General features: G+C 35.8%; 1 protein-coding gene across 3 annotated transcripts; it reads right to left on the reverse strand.

The window, feature by feature from the left end:
• Positions 1-1299: 1299 nt before the first annotated feature.
• On the reverse strand, positions 1300-16232 carry stm (starmaker). 3 transcript variants are annotated; one of them, XM_017429583.2, is made up of 37 exons: positions 16135-16232; positions 15050-15108; positions 14623-14640; positions 14319-14351; positions 14196-14231; positions 14036-14071; positions 13890-13925; positions 13652-13693; positions 12572-12607; positions 11438-11473; positions 11326-11349; positions 11171-11221; positions 11050-11082; positions 10591-10617; positions 10438-10470; positions 10192-10227; positions 10008-10034; positions 9809-9835; positions 9644-9685; positions 8797-8829; positions 8460-8498; positions 7940-7960; positions 7390-7425; positions 6740-6781; positions 6590-6631; positions 6438-6476; positions 6272-6310; positions 6086-6127; positions 5963-6001; positions 5808-5846; positions 5645-5686; positions 5473-5514; positions 4829-4870; positions 3724-4137; positions 2468-2518; positions 2042-2079; positions 1300-1771 (listed from the first exon to the last, which is right to left on the reverse strand). In XM_017429583.2, the coding sequence occupies exons 1-36, from the start codon at positions 16143-16145 to the stop codon at positions 2066-2068; spliced, it is 1659 nt and encodes a 552-aa protein (XP_017285072.1). In that variant the 5' UTR covers positions 16146-16232; the 3' UTR covers positions 1300-1771; positions 2042-2065. The 3 variants fall into 3 exon arrangements, with proteins under 3 accessions (XP_017285072.1, XP_017285074.1, XP_017285073.1); XM_017429585.2 differs by lacking the exon at positions 10192-10227; XM_017429584.2 differs by lacking the exon at positions 8797-8829.
• Positions 16233-23873: the final 7641 nt, after the last annotated feature.

Genomic DNA, 23873 nt, shown 5'->3' on the forward strand with positions numbered 1-23873 from the left:
GGCGGTGCGTACAGTACCGGGGCATGATGCGGCTGATAAAGACGCTCCATCGATGTGGAAGAATGTGGACGAGCAGCATTTGAACTCCAGGAATCTGGCTGGACCGGGTCGGTTCCAGTAAAGGGTGCCGGGCTCAGATCACTGCTGATAAATGTTTGACCCGGAGTTTAACTGTGAACGCTGACACACATGAACTGACGCTTCCCTTTACTTCCTGTGGCTGTTAGTCAACAAAGACAGACATTTTTACTACAGGATTTTTGTCTAAAAGAAAAAAAAGTTTTTACTGAAAAGTTATATTTATTTAAAGAAAGCTAAACGGACAAGATAAAATATTTAAGCTCTGATTGCACAACATTTTTGATTTTTCTAAAAATTGCCTTTTTATTTCTGTTTATTATGCAAAATTAGTGAAAAAATAGGTAATAAGTCAGGATCTGTGCACATTTAAGTCTGTTTTGTAAACTTTTGTAAACTTATTTTATATTAGCATGACAATAAAGATATTTAAATCAATCATATAAATCTTGTAAAGTGACGTTCATTGGAAAGGTTATGAACAAACAATATCTTACCTGTTGTAGACGGCTCTTTGTGTTTAATGAAATTGTTTTATTTTGACCAGACAGATGAGCTTACTTACTCCAAAACCTTTGATAACAGTCCACACAAATGCTATTTTCTGATCTTTAGCTTTTAAAAATATTATTTTTCTGCAGAAATAACTGTGCATTTAGAAACAGACAACAATGTAAAGGTTTCTAAAATAGGATTTGCAGCAATATGTGAAATTGGAGTTGTCCTCTTTGGTCTTGGTGTCACCTGGACTAGCCATTTGCTCATCAATCTGGTAAGAATTAAACTTTTTTCCTCCAAATTGGGGCTGTTCAGAAAGCTATCTGAAACAGGTAAGATAATATTTGTTCACAGTTTTCAAAACTCTTTATATCTGATTATAAATTCATCATAGCAAGTCGTAAACTTGCTAAAATATAATATTAACAAGTTAACAAGGGACTGTTCTGAGGCAAAATTTCTCATTAATAATGAAAATTTAAATAGATTCCAGTTTATTTAAAATAAAAATCTTCTCCCTACAAAATTTACCCAAACCTTCTTTTTGCTTTAGCATCTTTCCTTTTGAAAAACAGGAAGCCATACTGTATTACAAATGACTGACTCATATTTAACAATTCTTTCATGAAATAAATATAATCTGACTACAGAAACAAATAGCACAATAATACATTTTGATCACAGAAACATGTTAGATGTTGGAAAAATAAAGAGACTCTGGGAGTTTCTGACAGTTCAAACTTTATTAGCCGTTTCTTGCGTACAATCATTGTCTGGTCATCCTTCATTTTCTTTTAAAAATAATCATTAATGTTCGTAAAGTAAACGATGGACTGTATGTACACGTTAATGTGTGAAATCAGACACAAAGAGCGGATGATCTGAGATCAGCAGCTAGTTTAATGTTTCTGCAAACAAACAGGCAGGAAAGTGAGTTAAAGTTAAAACCGACACATCAGAGAGATGCAGCCAGCAAAAGAAAAAGGAGGAAGACATGTTTTTTTTTTTTTAATTATATATTTTAAAGTAAACCTAAAGCAGCTTGGAAGAAAAAAGAAACAGGAATCAGAAAAACAAAAACAAAAAACAAAACAAAATGCTGGAGACTCCAAACAAACAGGAAGCTGGAGTTTAGATGCAGTTTAGCTTGTTGTCATGGCAACTGTTACCCACTGTGGTGGCCATGGGATTGGTTCTGTCGGGAAACAACATCAGAAACACTTATTGTCTCAGTACGGCTGTAACTTGTGCCTATTAGGCAATTCTGTGACTAAAAACCTGCGTGACGGGGATTCTTAATGTGAAACTTAACGAAAGTTTTCCAACTGCAGCATCCAAAACACTAAACACCAACCAGTGGTGTTTAGTTTTTTAAAGCATTTTATATTAAAACCGAGCTATAAACTACCTTAACATGCTATTATTTATTGTATTTACTTAATAAGTAATGACATAGTGCTGGTACCTGGCATCAGTGTGGTCCCACAGTTCAGACGATCAAGGCTATTAAAAGGAAACACACATTTAGGAAAACTCTTTTATTTTTAGTTTTATTTGTTTTGTTTAAGCATTTGTTCATTGTTTTGCATAAATTAGATCCTGTAAGTCAGGGGTCTCTAATCCTGGTCCTGGAGAACCACCATCCTGCATGTTTTCCTTGTTTCTCTGCTCCAACACACCTGATTCAGTGGTTAAATCACCTCTTCATGTTCTGCAGAAGCCTGTTAATCAGCCATTGATTCAGATCAGGTGTGTTGGAGCAGAGAAACAAGTCAAACATGCGGGATGGTGGCTCTACAGGACCAGGATTGGAGACCCCTGCTGTAAGTCAAAGTCTGATCACTAAATTAGAGTCTGAAAGGTGAAAATGTTAACGTGAGACAGAACGTACCATCTGTGGTGTGGGGGTTGGACTCGGCAGACTGGCTGTCAGTGGTTGGCTCTGCAACAGAAAGCAACTCGTAAATGTTCATTGCCTTTTGTTAACGTATTTAAATTTTACTCTATCTTGCTTGTAAATATTTTGTCTTCCATCTGTAGTAGTAACCTAGAGATAACCTGTTCTATCTCTTTTGCTTTTGTTTGCTTTGAAAGCCTTCACACACAGTTTATCAGTAAGATTCCAGTGTTTTTTCTGAACACTAATCTTTCCTTTTAATGCCTGTTTTAACAAACTCATTTTTCTTAAAGGGACAGTTTCAACCAATCAGAGCAAGCATTACAATAACAACGGCAGAATGACACACATTAACAAAATGATGAAGATAACGCCTGCTTAAACAATGCACTAAAGGAAAAACACTTTGGTTTTTACACTATAAAACCTGCTGGGTTTATTTTGATAACTTTAACTGGGTTAAAGCCATTGGGTCATAGGTTGCATTGGTTGCATTGGTCCACCATTTTGAGCCAAAGGTTGACTTAATCAGACCACCTGGATCTCTGCTTCAGGATAAAATAAGTACAAATAAGACGGTAAAAACAACTTGTGAGAAAATGTTTTACCTGGCTGACTTTGTTAATCAGTCTAGTTGCAGTAGACCATTAATTTGGTTCCCTAAAATAACATTAGTTGGTGCTAATAGTTGTTAATGCCAGTTAGCACCAACCCAAGGTTTTGTTATCTAATCACCCAGATTTTGAGTTGTTCTTTTAAACTCAACTTTTAGTAGCTCTAATTGAACAATTTAATCATTTTAACCCAGTTTTTGGTAGAAAATTACATGAATATTTGCACTTGAGACTTCCTTTTTCTGTTTTTAAAATTTTACTTCTTTAAAATCTTTTTTCTCCTATCTTTAATTAGAGTTTTACAGTTTAAACGTGTAATCAACTATACAGGAGAATCTCAAATTAAATGTTTAATTATCCTGATTCTTTAATCGTTTGTACTGTTTTCATTTTGACTTTAGGACGGTTTCATTTTACTGAAACAGTCTCTGTCTTCAGCTTCAGTATTTTAAAGTTATTTTACTTTACGTTTTTTGATGTTGATGTTTTCTTTCTAAATCGTGGCACACAATCCTTGGCTTTAAATTTAATCCCTTCACAAAGAAGGAGATGGTTTCCAAGTTCTTTTTACCCTCATGTCTAAAAACTTAATGTCAAATCTCCCCATGAGCCTTCAGCTTTGACTCTGCTGTTTACCTTCAGTGGGCTTGAGTTCCTTGTTATCTTCATTATCAATTTTGTCGTTTTGCATGATGATGTCTTCCTCAGTGGCATTGGAGTCATTAACCTCAATGGCGGCGCCTGTATCACCGTCAGCCATACTCAAGCCACCGTCCTCTTCGCTCTGACTCTCACTCTGCTTGTGGCCCACGTCATCGCTGCTGTCGCTAGCATCTTCTGCCTCATCATCATCATCATCATCATCCATGTCCTCACTGTCCTTTGAGTCTTGCTCGTCGGAATCTTGGTCCTCACTATTTTCATCTTCCAAAATACTAATTAAACCGTCATCTTCCTCTGCACCTAAGCTGTCGTCATGGACTTCTGCTATGCCTTCCTTAGACTCCTTGGACTCCTGGTCAAGACTCACAACTTCACCGCTGTCAAAATCTGTGGATAAAGATTAATAATTTATATATTTTCTTTCATTCCTGACCATTAAAAGTCAACATGTCCAAATACCATACCACTCAAAGCTTTTAAAAAATGTACTTAAATTATATTTATTCCAACTGTGTTAAAGTCTTAATAAAAAGCATAAAATACAGTGAAACTGTCATGAAATGAGAGAAGTTGATCCTAGCCCTCTCAGCTTTATTTAACTGGAGGCAGAGATGCGTCTACAACAAATAACAAATCACACTTTTAAGTCTGAAAGAACTCGCCTGTTCGCTGGAAATCCCTCCAGGGCATATTTTTTAGACACCTTAAGGGCTCTAAAATAATTTTGTTTCCACATTTTATCAGGTATCGGTAACTGTTCATAGTTTTTAATAGTTTGAATATTTTCAACGGTTATATTGTGACTTAATCTTGAAGGCATTGATTGTAAAGTAGTTGTATTATTCCATTTACGATTCTTTAGTAGTGTTATATCACATGTTTTCTATAGATATGTCACTATATTCACATTTTGTTGTTCTCCAAAGGCTTTTTTTGTTTTGTACGGTAAATGTTTGGATTTGAAGCTTGATTTGTTTTGGACTGTAGTGCATGGGATGTAATGTCATATGAACTGTATCTGTCTAATTTTGGTTAAATGCCCTGAGATGACTTTTGTAGTGAATTTGGGAATATTTACCGTCTTCAATCATCTTGAAAATAGGGTCATCCCTTGGTTCATCTACAAAGAAAGAACATCAGGCCAAAAGATAATGCTTTAGTAACATACAGTACAATATCAGTTTAAATCTGAACCAAAACCGTACTATTTTTATGAGTATAATCCATACTTTTATGTCAGCATAAATAAAATTGGCTTTTTTTCTGCAGGTAAAGCTTCAAATACATGTTGTTAGAACAGAAACAGAAAACGACTTGGGAAGGCAACAAGTTTTCTTATTTCCTGACATTAAATTAAACAGAAAAAACAAAAAACCTGCTGGCTTACTGGTTGCTATGACGATTCCCGCCTTTTTGTGTTTCTCAAGAGCCTCTGAGGAACACAAAAAGGCAGCAATCGCCATAGCAACCAGTAACCCAGCAGGTTCTTGTTTATACTTTTCTACTTTAGCCAAAGTCCTGTATAATTTTAGCAACTGCGTTATCCCTGATTAAAAACATCAAATCAAGAAGTTTGTTCACTAAAGATTTAGCATTTTTTTAAACTTTCTTGAACTCCAAAGAACCGTCAGTTTCTTTCACAGGATCGAAACAGTTTTCAAATTAAAAGTTTAACTCTGGACTTATTTAGTAATTTTTAATTCATCTAAAATGTTGACTTACCACTTTCAGACATCTTGGAAACAGAGTCATCATTGCTTTCATCTGCAGAAACAAACCATCAGGTTATGAAACATTGATTGTAAAGATTATATACATATATGATAAAAATATGATTGTGTTCAAATGAGCACTTTATATTTTTTTCTTTAGTACTATTATAATACTGACTTACCACCTTCAATCATCTTGGAAAGAGAATCATCATCGATTTCATCTATAGACATAAACCATTAGGTAAATGTAGATTATAAAAAGTTTATCAATTAAACACAACATATTTCTGCTTCAGACAAGTGCTAAATATTTAATTTTTCATTATTGCCATGCTGACTCACCACTTGCACTCTGCTTGGAATCAGATTTCTGACTTTCACCTACAGACACAATCCATCAAGATTATTTACATTTTATATAAATTAAAAATATAATTCTGTGTCAGAGTAGTGTTTAATATTTTAGTTTTCAGTTCTCCTAGTTTACACTGGCTTACCACTTGCACGTGGCCGGGCGTCAGACTCTCCACTTTCACCTACAGAGACAAACCATCAGGTTACCAGAACATGCAATATCTGATAAATATTATTTACAGTACCATAAGATCATAAGAACTTACTACTTTTACTCATTTCCTTTTCAGAGTCCTCATTTTGTTCACCTATAGAGACAAACCACGACGTTACAAGCACATAGGTTATAAAGTTTATATGCATTACACAGAACATATAGATAAAAGCTGGGATTTAGTTTCAGAGAAGTATTTAGTATTTCAGTTTTTAGTACTTCTGTGATACTAACTTACCACTTGCATGTGGCCGGGCATCAGACTCTCCACTTTCACCTACAGAGACAAACCATCTGGTTACCAGAACATACTGTGGGTTATAAACATTAAATATATCACATATAGACTGAAATATTATTTGTTTTTAGATCAGGGCTTGAAAATGTACTAATATTATACTGACTTTGACTGTTTTTGGATTCAGTCTCCTCATGTTGTTCATCTACAGAGACAAACCAGGAGATGTCCAGAACATAGATTATAAAGATTATATACCATGCATAAAAAAATCTTTTTTAGACAAGTACTTGAGTATTTATGACTATGCTGACTCACCACTTTGGCTGTTTTTGGATTCAGTCTCCTCATTTTGTTCACCTGCAGAGATAAACCAAAAGGTTACAGAACACAGATTAATAATTTTCTTTAAAAAAAAAAAAAAAGCTTCAGAATTCACTTTTGAGTACTACTATAATACTGACTTACCACTTTCACTCATTTCAGATGCAGACTCCTTAGTTTTTCCATCTGCAGAGACAAACCATAAAGTTACCAAAACATGTAGTAATTACATTATTTGTTCAGTTAGAGTTGGGACCGATTCAATGTAGGTGTTTACCTTTGATACTATCATCAGTATAAAAGCTTAACAAACTATCAAAGGTTAGTAGTATTAGTTAGAAATCACAATGCATCCCCCAATTCATTCTATAGTCTAATACTGTTGTTAATTATGTTTAATTGTTCTAAGCTCAAATCTAAAATATAACTTAATTAGTCTAGAAAATATATGTAGTACATATTTTGCTAAATGCATTTATCTGCCAAATTTCTTAAAAGTTAAAATCAAATGTTCAGAGCTGGTCAGATAAACCTGCTGCAGTCTGTCCACCAGCTCAGTTTGTCCTTTTTAATAAATACTTTAGTAGCAAATCACCAAGAAATGCTGGCATCAAATACAACTATAGTAATAATAATAATAATAATAATATCAATTTTTAAGTAAAACAGTTCTAGATTGAAAAGTATTTGTGTCAGCAGACGTCTGATATCAAATATCAGGATCTGGTTTTAACCCAAAAAGTGCCCTAATTTCAAATAAATGTTTGAAAAAAATCACTTTTATACAAACTTACCACCTTCGCTCTTTTCAGAATCAGACTTGTTTCCATCTACAATGACAAACCATCAGGTCAACAGGAGACGTAACATTTCTCAAAAAACATTAAACGAGTGCTGTTATTGATATTTGCAGGCGCATTACACTAACATGACTACCACAGAATAAGTTCTTTTTAACCACCTTGATTTATTTTTTCAGAAGAGCTGAGTTTATATGATCACTACCTAATAAATGCAAAGCAGGTTAGCAGTAGTTTATAATAAAGATACTTGTACAGTTTTTATTTCTGCAGGCTTTTATAATAAAATGGCGGAACAGAATCTAAGAAAGTAAAAAGCTAAACAATTGAGGAAGTTAGAGTGAAACTGCTTCATCTGGATGATGCAATCTTGTGCTTTAATTGGCTTATCTTAATCAGACAGAATATCAACTCAGTTTTCGTAAGTATTTGTAAGTAAACTGAGTTCCTCATTCCTGCCACAGCTCTGAGATGATGACATTCACAGGAAGAAGGAAGAACAGAATAAAACCAGATCAGGATGAGGGAAAACAACAAAACGTACCGTCAGACACGTCGGCTGCATCTGTGAACACAAACCAGTCGTATAAAAATGGGATTTGTTGTGTTAATACATAAATGTGATCAAATTATACATATAATACAACTGATCAAAAATATGTTTTTTTAAATGGATCTTTCCCAAAACAGCTGATATTCTCATATTGGTACTGTTCTTTTATAATAATGTTTATAATGTATTTATTTATCTACAATCAACATGTATATCAGGGGTGGGCGACCCTGGTCCTGGAGGGCCACCATCCTGCAGGTTTTACTTGTTTCTCTGCTCCAACACACCTGATTTGAATCAATTAGTGATTAACAGAATATGAAGAGGGAATTTAACCACTGAATCAGGTGTGTTAGAGCAGGGAAACAAGGAAAACATGCAGGATGGTGGCCCTCGAGGACCAGGATTGCCTACGCCTGGTGTAGATGGACATATGCAGTATTTCCATAGAAACATGTAGAGCTGTGTTTTTACTGGGACATAAAGGAAGCGAACGCTGAGTGTTTTTTACCTGAATCAGACTCAGTTTCATCGCTGTTCAAGCTTACACCTGCGCAGACAAAACATGACCACAAACAGCAGATTTATGGTATTTATGGCACCTCAAACCCTGCTCTAACCAAACCAACTCTGAGTGAAGCAGAAGCTTCAGTAATGCAACAAATAACATTCATGAATGCTAAATTTATCCAAGCACGACTTACGTCATCAGGTAGATTTCCGTTTGTTAGAATTTAATTTTAAAATCGTCTCTTATTTAAGGATTTTATGGAGCTTCTCTTAATACAAGAACAAGAGTAGAAAGGATAAGACACACTGGCAGGCCAGCGCAGACAGAGAGGAGTTACCTTCGGTTTCTTCAAAAAAGGCATTGATGTCATCTGTGGAGTCAAATTAACGTGACGTTAATAAAGGTATAGTTCAAATCTTTTGAAGTGGGGTTCCATGGAAAGGAAAAAAAAGTTAAAACCTGACTGAACTGATGACTTAAGGAGTAGTCTGAGAGACAGAAGAACTTTGATGTTCCTGCAGGAAGTGCTACAGGTACCTGCTGCTGCTATTGGAACTTACCACGTAAAACTGACGGGCGGTGCAAAAGTTTACAAAACAGCGTTCATGTGAACCACATTGAGAGTTTGTCTCAAACTAGCATCAGCTCATCAGCTGGGTCAGAATTAAACTCAGTTTTTCAAAGAGCTATCTGCAACAGGTGAGATAATAACTGTTCAGAAATCTTCCACAGAGCCCCACTTTAAAAGATATGAGCTCTTCCTTTAGCGTTGCTCCATGATGTGCCTCACTTTAGCAGCAGTTTCTTATTTCGTAGCTGAAACACTGATACTGTTACAAAACTACGAGTAGTTTTATTATTAAATATATGCAGTATAATCAGGACTTGGTCTGTATTAGGGATTAAAACTAAAACAGTTATTTGTGGTGTAAGAGTAGAGCCTAGCTCTGAAACAAAGGGACAGAACTAAATTCATATATAGGTACTAAAATAGCTGTCAGATGTTCATATACCCATTAAAATATATGTTCTGCAGCTCATTTTTTTTCTTCAGGCTGTTTTTCCCTCATCTTGTACATCTTGGGAGTTGTTTTGTCTCTCATGGAAGATGGATTCTGTCCAGTAACACATCCATATCTTTAACACGAAACATGATTGTTAAAACAAACAAAACCTAATCTGACCTTCAGCGATCTCCTTTGTGTTGCTACTATCTTCAGAGACGTCTTGAAAAAGAAAAAACACACAGAGACACATAATATCAAACCAGTGCCAACTGAAAATGAGATATTTATTCAGAGAAAATAAAGATTAAAACTGTCTCAGCTGATCTTAGGACTCGTACTCACTTGATTGGTCATGTTGCTCCTCTGGATCTGAAGGAAAATGATACAAATTAACAAAGCAACAGGTGGACAAAAATAAAAAATATTCCTGAACGTCGTTAGTATAAAATAGTCATTTTTTATGTCTGTGTTCATATTAAAGCTGGATTTTTTTCCCAGTAACTCGTATTTTTTGCTGGAAACAGGTTAGATGTTGACTCACCCTCAGACTCGTCCTCACTGGCACTGTCTGAAATAGACACAGACACAAAAAAACATTATAATTTCAATAAAATATTTCAGGATAACAATATAAAAAGACTGCAATGTAAGGTCATACAAGATTAGTTATCTGATTTTATTAATTAGTTAAAAAACATTTCAGTAAACTTCAGACTGACGCTCACTTTGAGCTTTGCTGGCATCCTTTGAGTCCGACTCAGCTAAAACACGAACAGACAGGTAAACATATCAACAGGTGAGCAGACAGGACAACACATAAACAGGTAAATATATCAACAGAGAGGAACACAAACAGGTAAATATATCAAGACATGAACATAAACAGGTAAATATATCAACAAAGAGGAACATAAACAGGTAAACATGTAAAGACTGACACAAAATGATTGAACCTTTGACTTTTGACTGACCTGAATCAGTCAATGAGGTTGATTTGTCAGAATCTACAACAGAAACACAGGTGAACTCATCAACAGGTGAGCAGACAGTAAAACATAACAACAGGTGAGCAGACAGTAAATTACAGGTAAACACACGAAGCAGGAAGGGAAGGGAAAAGTTACCTTCAGTTTCAGAGTTATTGTTCTCATCTGTGAGATCAGATAAAAGTGAAAATGTTAACGTTTTGAGAGATATGCTGTTGAATTAATGTTTCTGTTTCTGTCAAAGTAAGTGTTTGACTGCAGGGATGGTAATATTTCCTTGTTTTCTCAACATGTCTGTTAATTTTGGATAAAGTTTTTTCCTGATTGTTTTATTTTTCATTCTGGCTTAATTGGAGGAAAACTACAGGTTGTTCTTATTATTTATCTCCACATGGTGACCACTGCCTTGTTAGCTTTAATGACATAAAATAAACTTCTTGGTGGTTCTAAACCTCTTCTATTGTAAATATTTTTAAGTAATGCTGTCTTTCTCCTCAGACTGACAGAAGGTCTCCATCATAACATCAACAGAATAAACAACATTCTAAATAATAAATGGAAGCAAACAGTAATATTTACTAATTTGCTAAAACTAACCTGAAAAATTAATCTCGACAGAATCTGGATCAGCTGAAACACAAATACAGGAGAATAAATTATGTGTTAATAATCTATACGTGTAACTATGTAATTCGAAGATTTAAACCGTTTGTCTCACATTGAGAGCTGTCTATCTTTGAAGTATCTTCAAAATTTATTTCTGAAGAATCTAGCAGATAAAAAACAGCATTTCGAATTAAATTATACACATTTATGTCAGAATCAACTACTGTTCAAGTTTAAATGTGAGAACAACAATAATTTATCAGTCACCTGGGGAATCAGTCGTTTTAGGGGCTGAAACAGAAACAAACACACAAACAGGTGAGCAGGCAGGTAAAAACACAGGGGAACACAAGGACAGGTAAATAAAAAGAGAAATTACCTTCAGTTCCTTCAAAAGACGTCTCATCACTGCTGTCTGTGGAATCAATGAAAACGGAAAGGTTAAAATGTGTTATTACGATCTGTTTTTAACCCTAAAGATTTAAATCTAACAAGAAGAACTTTTATTCTGCATCAAAATTACGACATGACACCAAACTGGGGTTAGAAACTCTGATCAGCTGATATCTGAAATATAAGTACATTAAAAGACAAACTATTAGTTCATCAAGTTCAAAAATAATCCTTTGTGCTGCAGGAAAATCAAAAGTGCTTTGGTCACACCAAATAATTCAGTTTTGCAGCTATCTTGGAAGTAAAATAAAAGTATAAATAAATAAACGAGTTTTTTTCTAGCTCATCATCCAGACAGACTCCCAAACTTTCAGCTGAGTGTCCAATAAGAAGGGTTTTTTTGTGGGGATGATTCAGCGGGATCCTGAACCCAACTATAGGAACCACAGGCCTGTAGGGGTACACTTCAGCTGTTCTGACAAACAAACAAATCCACCAGCTGATCGGGCTTCAGACAGAACAACAAATAAAAACATGTTAAATCTGTGATGTACACACTTATAATGATTAAGTCAGGTTATTTATTTAGTAACTCCAGCTCCTTTTTTCTTTAAGGAAGCAAAAAAACCCCCAGTAAGCTACATGACTGGGCGGGGCTTGTTAAAAGTGGGTGGGGCGATTCCCTTTCATGCCACGCCCCTAAAGAGTAGGCTGTATTTTTCCTATTTTCCAATTTAGCTTCAAAACTTTACCCACCTGCAGATTGTAAAGCAATATTTATTTATTTATCAGTCAAATTAAAGAGAAAACTAGATGATCTTAGTCGACTCTTCTGACTCTGCAGGAGTTGAAACAAATGATTAACGCTGTGCTTTTATGTTAAGTAATGATGTTTTAAAGTGGTTTTGTGCATCAAAATCCAGTTTATTTGTGCTGAAAATAAATCCTTAGAGATGCAGTTTCCTCTAACAAAAACAAAAAGTAAAACATCTGGAATGAAACTGTGGAAATAGCAGCATTTATGACAGAACAAAACACTGAAGTTTAATGTGAAGCGTAATATTTATTTATCAGTCATGTGAAAAGAAAAAAACCTATTTCTTGTCAGACTTCCACCGACCTGGTGATTCAGTTGACTCCTGTGATTTTGTTGGATCTGAAACACAAACAGGTGAGCAGGCAGGTAAATGAGCAGGAAATGAACTTAGAGTTTCTGCCAATAAGCCGACCCTGGTGTCATTTACTGGATGGAATAAAAACAGTAACATTCGTGTTTTTATGATGTGTTAGAAGGGATTGATTACAGTGTTTATCGCAAAAGTTAAAGGAACGATTTAGATCTTTNCTGTGGAAAGGCTATGAATATTTAATATCTTACCTGTCACAGATAGCTCTGTGAACAGCCTCAGTTCGGAGGAAAAATGTTTAATTCTGACATGATTGATGAGCTAACGGCTAGTCGGAGTGACACCAGGACCAAAGTGGTGAAACGACTCCAAACCCAAAGTTTCACAGGGGTTTCAACAAAAACCTTTTTATAAACGTTTACACCTTTATCAGTTCTTGAATATTAAATCATATTCTTGCTTGAAGTGCGTCAGGCTGCAGGGGAAGTGCTACAGCTAGCTGCCATCACCGTAACATTCTTTGTAAATAACACTGATAGCAATGTAAACATTTATAGAGAAGCATTTTCATGAAGTTTTTGTAAAATCTGGACATCTGAGTTGTTTTAAGATCTGATTTAAGCTCAGATTAGCTCATCAATCCGGACAGAATTAAACTCTGCTTCTTCAAACAGGTAAGATATTGACTACTCATAACATTTCCACAGAACCTTATTTAAAATATTCTGCAAAAACAACTTCTGGTTACAGTGGTGTCAGCAGGAAATTGATAAATACTGATCAGATTAACAAATATCTTTGGTTGTATTTGAAATAAATACACAAACGTGCACAACAAATTAAAGAAAGACAAAATGTACAGCCACATAGAATTGGTAGCTGTATTTTTATGATACTGGTGTTAAAAGTTGGGCTTTTAAACTCTCTTATATGTTTTTATTTTATCTTTGCTGTACCTTTTTGTGTGTTTGTTGTGCATGTTTGTAAAACTGTAATTAGTGCGATCAATTTGCAGACTCACTCAGGATTTTATTCCATTTTAAACTCAAACTGACACAAAACTTTTATCTCACCTTCAGTGGCGTCAGTCTGAAAAGCTTCATCTCCAATGCTGTCTGAAACATTGTCAAGACAAAAAAACAAAAACAAAAAAACAATATTTGTGATTAAACTCTGCAAACTGATCATATACAGTGTAAACAGAGACGGAAGATGCCTAAGAATAAAACCCAAACAGGAACAATGAGCTTCAATAAATAAGGAAACAAAACAGGATTAGACATAAGACGCGCTGATCTGCTCTGTTGTTACCTGGATTAGGTTTTGTAGGTTCTTCTGTACTGTCCTCTAAAACAACAACAACAAAAATTATTAACAACTCAGCTGATGGTTCAGAAGAAAACATAAAATGTTACACCTACGACCCAAAGACACAAACTGTCCTGCAGAGTTGTTACCTGGCTCAGCTGTTGGAGGTTCTGGAGTGCGTTCTCCTAAAACAAACAAACAAATAATAATTAACATCAAAAATAACTCAACCGATGGCTTGGAAAAAAACACGAACAGGAACAAAACATAAAATGTTACATCTTTGACCCAAAGACACACAGTTGTTACCTGATTCAGGCATCAAACCCTCTGGAGCGGGTTCTCCTAAAGCAGAATTAATAAATAAGTTATTTCTTTAACAACAACCCGACCAAGTTTTTTATTAACATGAGAATCTGTGTGAGTCTTTACCATTCAGGTGTGCCAGCAGAGCTTCAGTTCTGTCTGAAAGGAAGAAAATCAAAACAACTTTATTAGTTTTATTTAAACTCAAACAGTGAGAATCAGCACTGCAATGACCTCTGCAGCCTGTAGGGGGAGCTAGCTGCACATTACAGTCAATCTGAGGTAAAGTTTAATCCACTCCTGCTTCCTGATTGGCTGCTGTTTTCTTTGAACAGTTAATTTTTTAAATATTTAATCAGGTTCTGTTGTTAAAAATGTAAACCCAGTAAAAGTAATAACAAACGGACCAATTTAAAACATTAATGCTTACCGGTTTTATCTCCTTCCGCTGAAAGAAAAGAGAGAAAAAGAAAAGATATCAGCAATACTGCTTTATTTTTATCATTCATATTTGTGCTTTTAATTTATTTTAAACAATTTCAGTTTCTAATCCCCAAAATACAGTGAATCCGTTTTTTTATAGACCAGCTGTGTAATTATTTATAGAGCTAAATCACAAAAAATGTAAAAAATAATAACCTAATATTATTGTCACATAATAAAAATCACTGTTAACATTTCAAAAAACATAAAAACCTGACACAAATATCACTGTAATAGAATATTAATAAACACAGAAAATGTATATTTGTTTCGATTTACACATACATGTCCCATTTGTTGTAGTCATGTTGACATTTCAAAGGTGTAACAGGTAATTATCTGGTATAAAGTGGACTGATGATGTCATTGCTTACTTTGGATTGGAGCTGCAAAAGAAACAGCAGCGAGACCACAAAGCAGCAACACAACACACCTAGGGACACACAAACAAATACATTAACAAAAAGGCTGATTTGACTGCAGCTTGTTTGAATGCTTTTGTTTGAGCGACAGAGGATTTTTTTTTGTTCTTTTATTCTCTCATGTCATGACACAACAAATAATATCATAAAATCGAGGAGAAATAAGAAAAAAATGCAGATTTTTTAAAACAAAGACATCATCATGACAATGGATTCTTGCTTAAAGAGATATTACAAAAAGACTGAAGCTTTAGCAGAGATTTGAAGTCGCCTCTTTGCCTTCAATTATTTTTATTTAAATAATGCAAACAAGTAAATAATTCAAACGGCTTTGAGGAAAGAAAGCTGGCTGATAAATCTCAGGTGTGTTTAGTGAAACCGTTCTCCAAGCTGAAGGGTTATGTGACTGTGTCTTTGTGTTTCCCTACAGAACAGAAAAAAACCCACAAAGCGCCTCTTCTTTTCCAACGTATAGAGAGAAACGAGCTGCAATAGAAAACCAGCTCGGATGTTCAAAGAGATGGAAATGCTTTTAGCTTCATTATGGGAGCTTTTTTTTCTTTTTCCAGGAGACATTGTGGTCCTTCAGTGGCTTTGAATCAAAGCAAATGGGCCCCAAAATGCAAAACCTTGAACTTAAATCAAACTGAACAGAAAGAAAAAGCAGATTTTAAAAGAGGAAGGATTAAAAATTAAAAGCAAATCAAGTTTTTTCTCACTTCAGTGTGAAAGAAAAGTTTTAAAACTGCAGCCTTTTAAATCAGATAACGTCAGAAAAATGTGTAAGAGCAACAAATGAATCACTGAAACAAACAATGAGTCATTTACTCCAAAACTTCCTCCTTCAGATGACATTTAAATAAAACTTAAAGGCAGAGTTATAAAAGTTTTCACAGGCCTCGACCTTTGATAATCTGTCGAGTTGTGGCTGAGCAGCTGTGACGGAGAACAGATTTTAGTCCCTTCGGTTCTAATAAAGCCTGAAATCTGACTGAAGAGTCCGGTAAAACGAGATAAATCAGCGTCAGTTCACTCACCGTTGGAGCATGTTGTTGTTTTTTGTTTGTTTGTTTGTTTTCAGCAGGTTGACAGGCGTTACGAGTCGGCGAGAGGAAAGGTCAGTGCTTGTTAGGAATCTGAACTGAGGTGAAGCAGAGCAGCAGCGTTTTATACTCCGACTCTCCTCCTCCCTCCTCTCCTCTCCTCCCTCCCTCGGATCACCTGGGTGTCTGCGCTTCATCCCACTTCAAACACAATCAGTTCGTTTGATTGCTTCAAAGGTAAAAAAGGAACAGAAACCTGTTGTTCATCACGCTGTTTGGACCAAGTTCACGTTCGGCTGAATTCAAATTGAGAGTTTTGAAAACAAAAATGGGATAAGTAATTAAGTAAAGTATTTAAATATACAAAGTGTGTACTTCTTTTCTTAATTTGACTTACAAAAAAGGTTTTAAAAGAAAGATTCTACCAAGAAAATGTTAGAAAACACGAATAAAACAAGTTAGAGACGAACCAAATTAACAATCATGGATCACATTTCAAATATTTCAAATCTTTCTTTACAGTTTTGCCACTTACAATTTGGAGTGAACTGTATCTTATGAACCACTTGAGGGATCTACATCTACAAATGATTACCTTTTGGAACCATCCCAATTCAAGATGGCTGCCCCAGCCAAACAGAAAAATGGCTACAGCTCAGTCGGTTTTACAGAGACTGAGCTGAAGTTTGATGTGGTAGTAGCTGAGAGTCATTCACAACACGTGAGCGTGACATCCTGGCACGATGAGGCATAATGTTGTTTTCAAAATGGCTCCAACGCTGTCATTTCTCATCACTTAGTCTGAAACTCTGGCATGAAAGGCAGCGGGCGATATGCATCCCTTCAAAGAAGGCTAAACCTTTCATTTTTAAATGTATTTATTGGCTCCATTTTATCCTTTAAGGTCAAAATATATAAAGAAACATAACATCTTAAAACTGAGCTCACACGTCACCTTTATTGTAAGTCTTTTGTTGCTCTGCAGGTTGAAGATTTGCAAGATTTGTTTGGATAAACGCTGCACATATTTAATATTTCAGTAAAAAGAGTCATTTCAGTAGAAACCTTCTCGTCTTACAAACAGTTAATCTGGTCATTTTGACACAAAAAGCACCAATTTAAATTTGAAAGGGAACATGCTCATTATCTCCTGACGCACACAAAGCAATCTGACAAGGTCAGGGCGTTTTGTTTACAGCTTTATAAAATCAGCCGGTAGACTGGTGTCCTGAGAGAAACATGGTATCCTTTCTGGGAACTTCCAGCACCCCGTCATGATAACTTTATCTTATTTCTCCTGAGAAGCTGATTTCTGACTCTCCTGTCATGCTGAACGTATTAGTGTGAAGTATTTCTCTAAAAATGTGGTGGGATAGTTGTCTGAAGCAGAAACACTGATTCTAATTTTCTCTCTGTTGTTAACAGACATGAAGTTCTGCTTTAATTAGTGTTTATATGATCTCATACAGGGTCTGAGCAAGTTAAAAAATGTCCTTTTAACCAAGTTTCGCTTTCAACCACCACAGATTTATTCCTGTTCAGGCTGGACTTTCGCTTTTCTCCACACATAGATGGTAATTTATTACTAAATAAGAAAGAAAGCATCAGTTTCTCATTGTTCTGCTGGAACGTCTTCACTCTGATTTACAGTCAGTTTTGTCTCATTTCTGTGTCTTTTTGAAGAAAAGGCCAGAAGAAAAGACGTTAAAGGGATAGTTCATATCTTCTGAAGTGGGATTCTCTGGAAATGTTGTGAACAGTGAACATCCTACCTGTTGTGGATAGCTCTTTGAACGACCTCAGTTTGGAGGAAAAGCTTTTAGTTTTGTCTGACGAGCTAACAGCTAGTCTGAGCGGGACACAGACCAAAGATAATTGCTCCAATTTAAAAAAATTAGAGGTTTAAGTGAAGGTTTTTTTTGTACTTTTTCATTCAGGGATATTATGTTATTTCTGCAGGAGGCATCAAAGTTGCTACAGATAGCTGCTGGTATTTGAGTTTCCAAATAACCATAAAATCGAGTGAAATAATCGTGTAATGCAACATTAATTGACGTAAAGGTTTAAAATATGGTGTTCACATGAACTGCTATAAAAATTTTGAGACTGAAATTGTTTTAAGGCAGCGACAGTCCACTTTGGTGTTGACCCCCCTCAACCTAGATGTCAGCTTATTAATTGGATCAGAATTAAACCTTTTTTCTCCAAGTCTGGGTCTACAGCAGGTAAGATATTAAATGTGCTTAACTTTTCCACAAAACCCCACTTGAAAAGCTCTAAACTGTAAACATTTACAGGAAACTGGAGGTTTTTTTTTCTTCATGTCTAAAATCACAGCTGATTCGTTACAGAACCGGCACCAGATGACCCCAAGTGAACAAGCAGAGGGGTCCGAGTAGCTTTGACGCAGCTCCAAGACAATATTTGGTTTCGTTAAAGTCTAGAGTAGATTCTTACCAGATTTATAGTTTCCTGAACATCACATGACACAACTCCACCCATCAGACTGTAAACTAACTGCAGTCAGGAAATATCAGCTAATACTGTGTGTTGGTGTGTTAGAAACTTCAAAACCATAAAATAAAGTATTTCAAAGTAAATGGGTTTTCAAGACTATGTGAAGCTTCGAGCAGGTTAGGTTCTGAGATGAAAAGTCAGTAAACATCAGACTGATTTGCTTTTATAGTAAAGGAAAAACAAACTTTTACTGTAGAACAGATGTCTTCTATTCTCCATCTTTCTTAGAGATCTGAGTGCACTGAAATGTATTGTTAAAAATCAAAAAGATGCATTTATTTACATTCATTTAATCATCACTGAGCTATTAGATTTCATTACTGATATACAGTGAATGAGAGGGATTCTGTGGATTAAACCTCTAAAAAAAAATCTGCAACACTAATTTAAAAAGAGCTCATGGGTGAAATGCAGTTTTTCTTTGCTTGTCTGTCATGTTAGCGAAATACCTCATCAGCTACTGAATAAATCTGAAGGAAACTGTCATGGTTGTTTTTGTTAGTGTATCTAGTTTTTCCTGTTTTTATTCTCCAGTACTTTGTCTGTCAGTATATTATGTTTAGTAGTTTATTTCTGCCAGCGTCTGTGTTTTTCTGTTACTTGTTAGGTTTGTTTTCGTTCCATGACCATGGTTCTCCTCCGCCCCCCTGTATTACCTGTCTCACACACACACACACACACACACACACACACCTGTCGGCCATCCATAATCATACCAGCTGTTCCCATTTGTAATCACCCCAACGAGGACTTAAACCTCTGCTGGGTTCTAGCTCTTTGTTAGGTATGTAAGTTTCTGGTCCTGGGCGTGACTAGTGATGGGTTTTGTGGCTGTTTTCTAGTTGCTGGCCTCTTTGGTTTAGCTCACCAAGCGAACAGCTCTTCATTGAGTGCTCGTGATGGGAATCAGCTCATTTGGCGCTAAATGGCTCTTTAGAGCCAAATGAGACCCTTCTTGGAGCCATTGGGCACACCACTATTTGTTACACCTACTTTTGGTTTTATTTTCATTTATTAAACAGTTCAGGACACCTGTTTACCTGTTGCTCGGCACCTTTTTGGGTCCACCTCGTCCACCAAGCTGCCTCTATTAAACATTAACCTTTGGAGTCAACACAATTTAAGATGGCTGCCACAGTTAACTGACTTCAGCTCACACAGAAATGATTATAACTCAGTTTTACAGGTATTGTGCTGAACTTTGGTGTGGAAGTAGCTGAGAGTCATTCACAGCACACAGTCTGAGTGACTTAAACCAACAAAAAATGTCTGTAACTGTCATTTTTACAGATATTGAGCTGAAGTTTGATGTGGTAGTGGCTGAGCGTCATTTTCAACATATTATCTGAGTGCTAACAAAATGAATATAACAACACTTTTAAGGTTTAACAAAGAAGTCTGAAACTCCCTTAGTTTCTTAAAGGATTAGATCAATTTAAAGCTCCACCATGAGGGCCGGTGGGCGATATGCATTCCTTAAATTGAATATGATTTGGACCATTTTGCTTTTATAGTATGGTGCCCTGAGATAATGTTTGTTGTGAATTGGCACAATGGTAAAGTACTGAACTGAACTGGACTGAATTAAATTTAAGCTTTAGATGTTAAAGTGTGAATATCTCCAGATCAATAAGAACGATACTTTGGATTTTGTGCATTTAAAATTAAAATGCCCAATACAGTTACCTTAAAGTCCATTTTGTGGCTTTTATTAATAAGTTCTAAGAACTCAACTCTGGGAAACAGACACATAACCCTTATTTCTACATACAGGAACCTCAGAAACATTATTGTAAAGACGACCAAACAAGAACCGAGAAGGACAGAAAATACTGTCCACTTAGATGTGGAATATGATCGGTTTGGGTTTCCATCATGAGCCATTTAACAGAAAAGCAAACTCGGTGATAGAGGACACTTCATAGCAGGACAATGTGAGCAGTGGAGTGGGGCAGGGTGCACACAGGTATACAATGTTTACTCGTTTCTCGTTCTTTTGTTTGATTTGTATTATTGTGACCTAATACACGGCGAGCTCGATCGTCATGGAAAAATATACTCATCCCCCCCAAAGAATGAAGGTTTTCAGATGTAAATATAAAACAATAACAGTAATAATGAAGTTTTTTCCCATCTTATGCAGATTTCAGTTTGACCTGAAAGGAAGTTTTAGTGACATGCTCAGGTGTGCCCAGGTGTACCCGGAGCTGCCATCTGATCGTGTTTTGGATGTTTTTAAAGAGCAGCAGTCGAGCTTCAGTGAAGGAGGAAAATCCAGCTGAGAAATGTCGACGGAAAGGTCAGGAAACATTTAACCACCTGATCCCCTGAACTGTTTCGATTCTTGTTCAATCAAACGTGGTTAATGTCAGTCCTTGCAGGGTCACAGGGATTTAACCAGTTAGAAATGTTATATTTTCTTTTCTTACTTTTATAAACTGTAGTGTTATACAAACTGTCCTAGAGGTGTTTCTACTGAAGTGCATTTGGTTCAAACCACCATTAATGTCACAGATGGACGTCTTGATGATTACGGTTCCTAAAAAATAATAAAAAAAAGGGTTTCATTTCATTTCATTTATTGTTCATTTATATAGGGATAAGTGTTGTAAGATAACATACACTATGACATTTACAGCTAGGCCCCTCGGATGTCCCCCAGATGGGGCTTTGGTAAAGTAAGTAAGTAAGTAAAAATTTATTTGTATAGCACATTTCAGCAGCAAGGCATTCAAAGTGCTTTACATCATAAAAACATCCGTAGAATCATTACAATAATCAAAAACATCATTACAATCATCCAAAAAAAAATCATAAAAATCATCGAGCAGATACACTTGATAAACATAAGGAGCTGGTCAATATGTAATTAGATATTTTGTTCAGAGCAATTGAATTTGTTTGCGGACTACTAATCAAAGGCAGCTCCAAACAGGTGAGTTTTCAGCCTTGATTTAAAGGAATTTAGTGTTTCGGCTGTTTTGCAGTTTTTTCCGGGAGTTTGTTCCAGATTGATGGTGCGTAGAAACCGAAAGCTGCTTCTCCATGTTTGGTTCTGGTTCTGGGGATACAAAGTAGACTAAAGCACCTCTCCACGAACAAGTTGGCCACAACACCTCGGTGAAAATCGTTCTCCCTCCATTTTCCCCTTAGACGTTCGGTGGCCTTCTGACTCGCTGAACCCACCTCCTTGTGTTTTATCAGTGAGCGTGGAACACGATGTTCCCTGAGGGGTGATAGGCATTGCTGTTTGTCATGTAACAGTGACCCAGAAGATCCTCTTCTTTGTCTGAGTTCAGAAAAATAGCAACGGCTGACTCGGGTTTTATCCAGTTTCTTTTTTTTAACCAGTTGTGGTTATCTCTTACAATCCAATACAACATGACACAACGTGGTGTGAAACACTTTGTCTTCTTCTTCAAGTTTCAAAAATCCCTGTTTAATGAGGATTTTTGTGGTCAAACCTAATAATTGACTTTATGAATGATGCTGTGAGATCTGTCAGCTCTCAGGGTTTGTGCTGAGAATGACTCTCAGCTACTACCACACCAAATATGAGCTCAATATCTGTAATTTGTGCACTGAGACAGATTTTAAACCAGAACAAAGCGATAAATTAGTTATTTTTCACGCCGGACAAAAGTGTACAAGTCTTAACTAACAGAATGTAGATTCTGTTAGTTAAGACTTGTACACTTTTGTCCCTTGTCTTGTGCTGTGGGTTCATACTTTTTTTTAGCTGATATAATATTTAATCAAGCATAGCTGAGTAGGTCCTGAAACAAACTTACTGTTCATGGAGACAAACTGAATGACAAGAACTTGATTTAGAGATGAAGGTTTTCTAAAATGAACATGATTCACACTGGGTTGTTCTCTTTGAGTCTGTGTTTGAATTTTAGGATGAAAATATGTCCTATCTGGGTATTTTCAGCACAGTATTTCCTCCTGTGTGCCATCTGATGGAAACTCCTTTCAACCTAAGTTGAAAGGAGAAAAAGAAAGAAAACGCCAGGCCAGCCATGCCAGCTGATCTACTTCCTGCCTGGAAATAATTCAGCAGCTGTTGTTGCTGCTGTCATATAAAAACTTCAACAGATTCACGTCAGCACCGACAGATACGACCGAGACGTTTTCCCTAATTGTCTGATGATTCTGTCTTTGTGAAAAGTAAAAACTCAGGAGCTGTTTTGACAGAGCAGGTCAACCGAGGACAAAAAAATAAAAAAAGAAAGAGAAAAAAGACTGAAATAAATCTGTCAGTGTGTTAATGTGTGTGGGTGTTAATGCATGTTAATGTGTGTGTGCTTGTGTGTTGATCCATGTGTGCATCAGCAAGCTAACAGCCTCTAATTAGGTTTGTGTCCAAACTCAGATCGATGCATCATTTGTACAACAGCAGCTGCTCAAAAGACCCAGATACTTTGTTTTTTTAGTCTTTATAAAAAAAATTAACCAATAGATAGGTGGTATGAGATAAATGTTGTAACCTTTGGGATTTGTAACTTATAATCTTTTAAACATTTAACTTTATTTTGAAATACTTTCCTCATAGAAATACAAAAAGATCTGCTTCTGCATACTTGCTCCTGCTTTTTCCTACTCTTATCTTTTAGCTACTGTTTTGCTGCTTTTACTGTAGCTTTTAGCTAGCCTTTTTCTAAACTGAATTAGTCTTTTGCTACATTTAGCTTTTAGCTGGTGTTTTGCTACTTATATCTAGCATTTTACTATTTTTAACTTTTTGCATTTTGCTTCTATTAGCTTTCAGCAATTAATTTGCCCCTATAAGCTTTAAGCTATTGTTCTGCTTATTTAGCCTTTAGCTCTTTGCTAGTGTTCTGCTTCTTAGAGGTTTAAGTATTTTAGTATTTATTTATTTATTTGGTAGGGACAATGCACATTAATTAACATTCTGTAAATGCACCAGAATTAGCCAAAAGGCTATTTTTCATCTGTTGTCCCTGGACAAAACTTGCTAAAAACAAAGGTTATACAACAAAATTACAATTACTGCACAATTTTATAAAATAAAAATACACTCAATACAACAATAAATACATTACAGAGAACCTCAACACAATTATCATAAAATATGAATAATTAAAACTGAATTAATCAATTTAATGAATTTGTTCATTTTTATGACCAAACACAGGTGGTCTCATGGTGGGATTATTAGGTAGGTAGGTAGGTACATTTATTTATATAGCACT

This window comes from Kryptolebias marmoratus, linkage group LG5 (genome assembly GCF_001649575.2).
Source record: "Kryptolebias marmoratus isolate JLee-2015 linkage group LG5, ASM164957v2, whole genome shotgun sequence".
Taxonomy (NCBI): Eukaryota; Metazoa; Chordata; class Actinopteri; order Cyprinodontiformes; family Rivulidae; genus Kryptolebias; species Kryptolebias marmoratus.